The sequence below is a fragment of the Equus przewalskii genome, chromosome 22, assembly GCF_037783145.1.
Source record: "Equus przewalskii isolate Varuska chromosome 22, EquPr2, whole genome shotgun sequence".
Lineage (NCBI taxonomy): Eukaryota > Metazoa > Chordata > Mammalia > Perissodactyla > Equidae > Equus > Equus przewalskii.
Genome location: NC_091852.1, coordinates 38677187 through 38679713, shown reverse-complemented (window position 1 = coordinate 38679713; position 2527 = coordinate 38677187). Strand labels below are relative to the sequence as shown.

Sequence of the window (2527 nt, the reverse complement as noted above, 5' to 3'; positions counted from 1 at the left end):
AGTCAACTTGAATGCTTCTTTCAAAGGGTCAATGATGCTGTAAACTCTTACGAGTGACATCTGCATCATCTCCCTGGGTTTAAATTGTGGAATCAGATTTTGGGTCAGTATTTTTTTACATAAGGTGTGTGCAGCAAACACATTGGTTATTTTCTTTCCCCTAAAACATCAGTATAAATGGTGCAAAAACCAAGAGTAGCCTCATTCACTGAGCTTGTCTCCTCTTCCATTAGTCACCTGATTGGAGTCTATTTCCCAACTTCTTTGCACTTAGGCATCCCATGAAAAGAAATTCAGGCCAAACTAATGTGAGCAGAAGTGATATTTCCCTGTTTGGTCCTGGCCCTTGAAAACATCCCATGTGATCCACTTGGCTTTTGCTCTTTACAACTGAGTGAAATAGACTCAAGTACCACAGACAGATTTGGAGTCACCAGTTAAACATATCTAAGCCACAAAATAGAGGGTGCTATGTCCCTGAATCACAGTTTGGAGAAGAGCCAACAAGAAGATTCAACTGGGCCAGCAATGGTGGCCTAGTGTTTAAGTTCAGCAAGCTCTGCTTTGGTGGCCCAGGTTTGGTTCCTGGGTGCAAACCCACACCACTCATCTGTTAGTGGCCATGCTGCAATGGCAGCTCACATACAAAAAGAGGAAGCTTGGCTGGCAGTGGATGTTAGCTCAGGGTGAATCTTCCTCAGCAAAAAAAAAAAAGAGAGAGAAGGATTGATCAGAAATGGCTGCATTGGGCTCTTATACACAGGAAAGATAAATTTCTATTATGATCAAATTACAATTTTCTGTTTATCTGTTACAGCAGCTACCATTAACTTAACTGACAAATATCTCTAACAATAAACTATCCTGAAGAATCTTTCCATAAAAAAATAAATTTCACCCTTTGGGAACAGCAAATACCCTCCAGATCTTAAATTTAAAAATGTTCATAAAATTATTTAAGAAAATAGACCATATCCTTCTCTCTAAAGAAATATTTGTGAGCTCATAACGCACAAGATATTTTAAAAATATTCTCATGATTTTGGCTTCAGGCATTTTTCAACTGGTGCAGAAACATGAGTCAAGATTGCTTTTGGGGGGCTTAGCAAACAGTAAGGTAATTGATTAGGGAGAATCATGAGTATAACTTTGCTCTTTATCTGCTGACTTTTCTTCGAGGATCGTTACATGATGGAAAGGCACCTTTTCATTTCCACTCTGACAATCTCCCAGGCACAGAGGGTGAATTTCTTTTCCTTCAGAAAGCGATAGATTCTTTGGAAGTATTTCCGGACAATAATTCCAAGAGAGGGGCAAGCCAGATTTTCTCCTTCCATCTGCTCCAGGCGTTCCAGGCCATGATCAAGCCTAGACAGTAGTTGTTCAAGGAGGGTGTTCTTCCACGCAGCATGGCTGTCCTTTGTGTTGAAGAGGTTGATGATCTGCCGGAGCATCTCATGGTGGAAACAGGCGTCTTCTGTCCTCTGCATTTCGGGGATATTCTCTCTTCCCCAAGGAAATTTGAAGTCAGTTCTGTCTTTCAGGCATGACTGAGATGGGATACGTTCCAGTTGTCTCAACAGCATGAAGATTTCCTGCTTTTCTAGGCTATGGATCCAGGGCAAGTCCCCGTCAAGAGAGCAGGCGGGGAGGGAGCAGAGCATCACTCCTGCCACTAGCAAATGGATCTGGGCCATTGAGAATTCCTGTGATTCACTACACGGCCGCCAGGGGGCGCGCAGGGGGCCTTTCCTGACGCCGGGCGCTCAGAGGCGCGGACTTGGTCGGTTTCAGTCGTTCGGGCCGCTGGAGGGGGTGTGGTCGCAGCCTTGGGAAGCCAACTTTGTGCCTCTTTAATAGTGCACGAGACACCTTCCTCTCCGCGGCCCTACTGCTGCGCGGAGAGCTTGGCCGCGGCCTCGCCGGGGACGCGTTTCTCAGGGAGAGAGCACAGAACCCGGCACTTTCTGCACTTGCCCCTGAGTTTTGCGCTTTCCTTTCGCACAGAAACTTCAGCGAGGCTGTTTTTACACCGAATCGGTTTCCCGAGGGTCTGAGGCCGGGATCCGAGTGTGTTGAGTGGTTTTTACAGATTCGGGAGCGTTTGTGGGCGAGATGCGGCGACAGATGCGGAGAAAGGGGACGGCGGGGACGTGGGCCGCGAGCGGACGGTGTTGGGGACCCGCGGGGGTGAGTCGGGCGCGGCGCCCCTGGGTCCGAGGCGGGGAAGGTGCCCCCCACGTGCTCGGGGACTTTCCTGGTGACTTTCCAGCGTGACAGCGGGAAGGTGGAGGAGGACAGTACTGAGAAACTGAAAACCTGGAATATTGAAACTGCTTTTTATTAAGCAGCTTTTGATATTAAAATATTTTAATATTAAATATAAATAAAAATTTAAAATATTTTTAACATTAAAACTATTAAAACAGTATTTTATTAAACTTTAACTTTATTTAAACTATATTTTATTTATACCTAAAGAAGAATTTAATATAATAATACTTTCCTAGCTTTAATGGAAGCAAAC

General features: G+C 45.1%; 1 protein-coding gene across 1 annotated transcript; it reads right to left on the bottom strand.

Moving 5' to 3' along the window:
• Positions 1 to 1184: 1184 nt before the first annotated feature.
• Positions 1185 to 1822, bottom strand: LOC103558749 (interferon alpha-2-like). The gene has a single exon (XM_008531935.2). The coding sequence runs from the start codon at positions 1695 to 1697 to the stop codon at positions 1185 to 1187; it is 513 nt and encodes a 170-aa protein (XP_008530157.1). The 5' UTR covers positions 1698 to 1822.
• Positions 1823 to 2527: the final 705 nt, after the last annotated feature.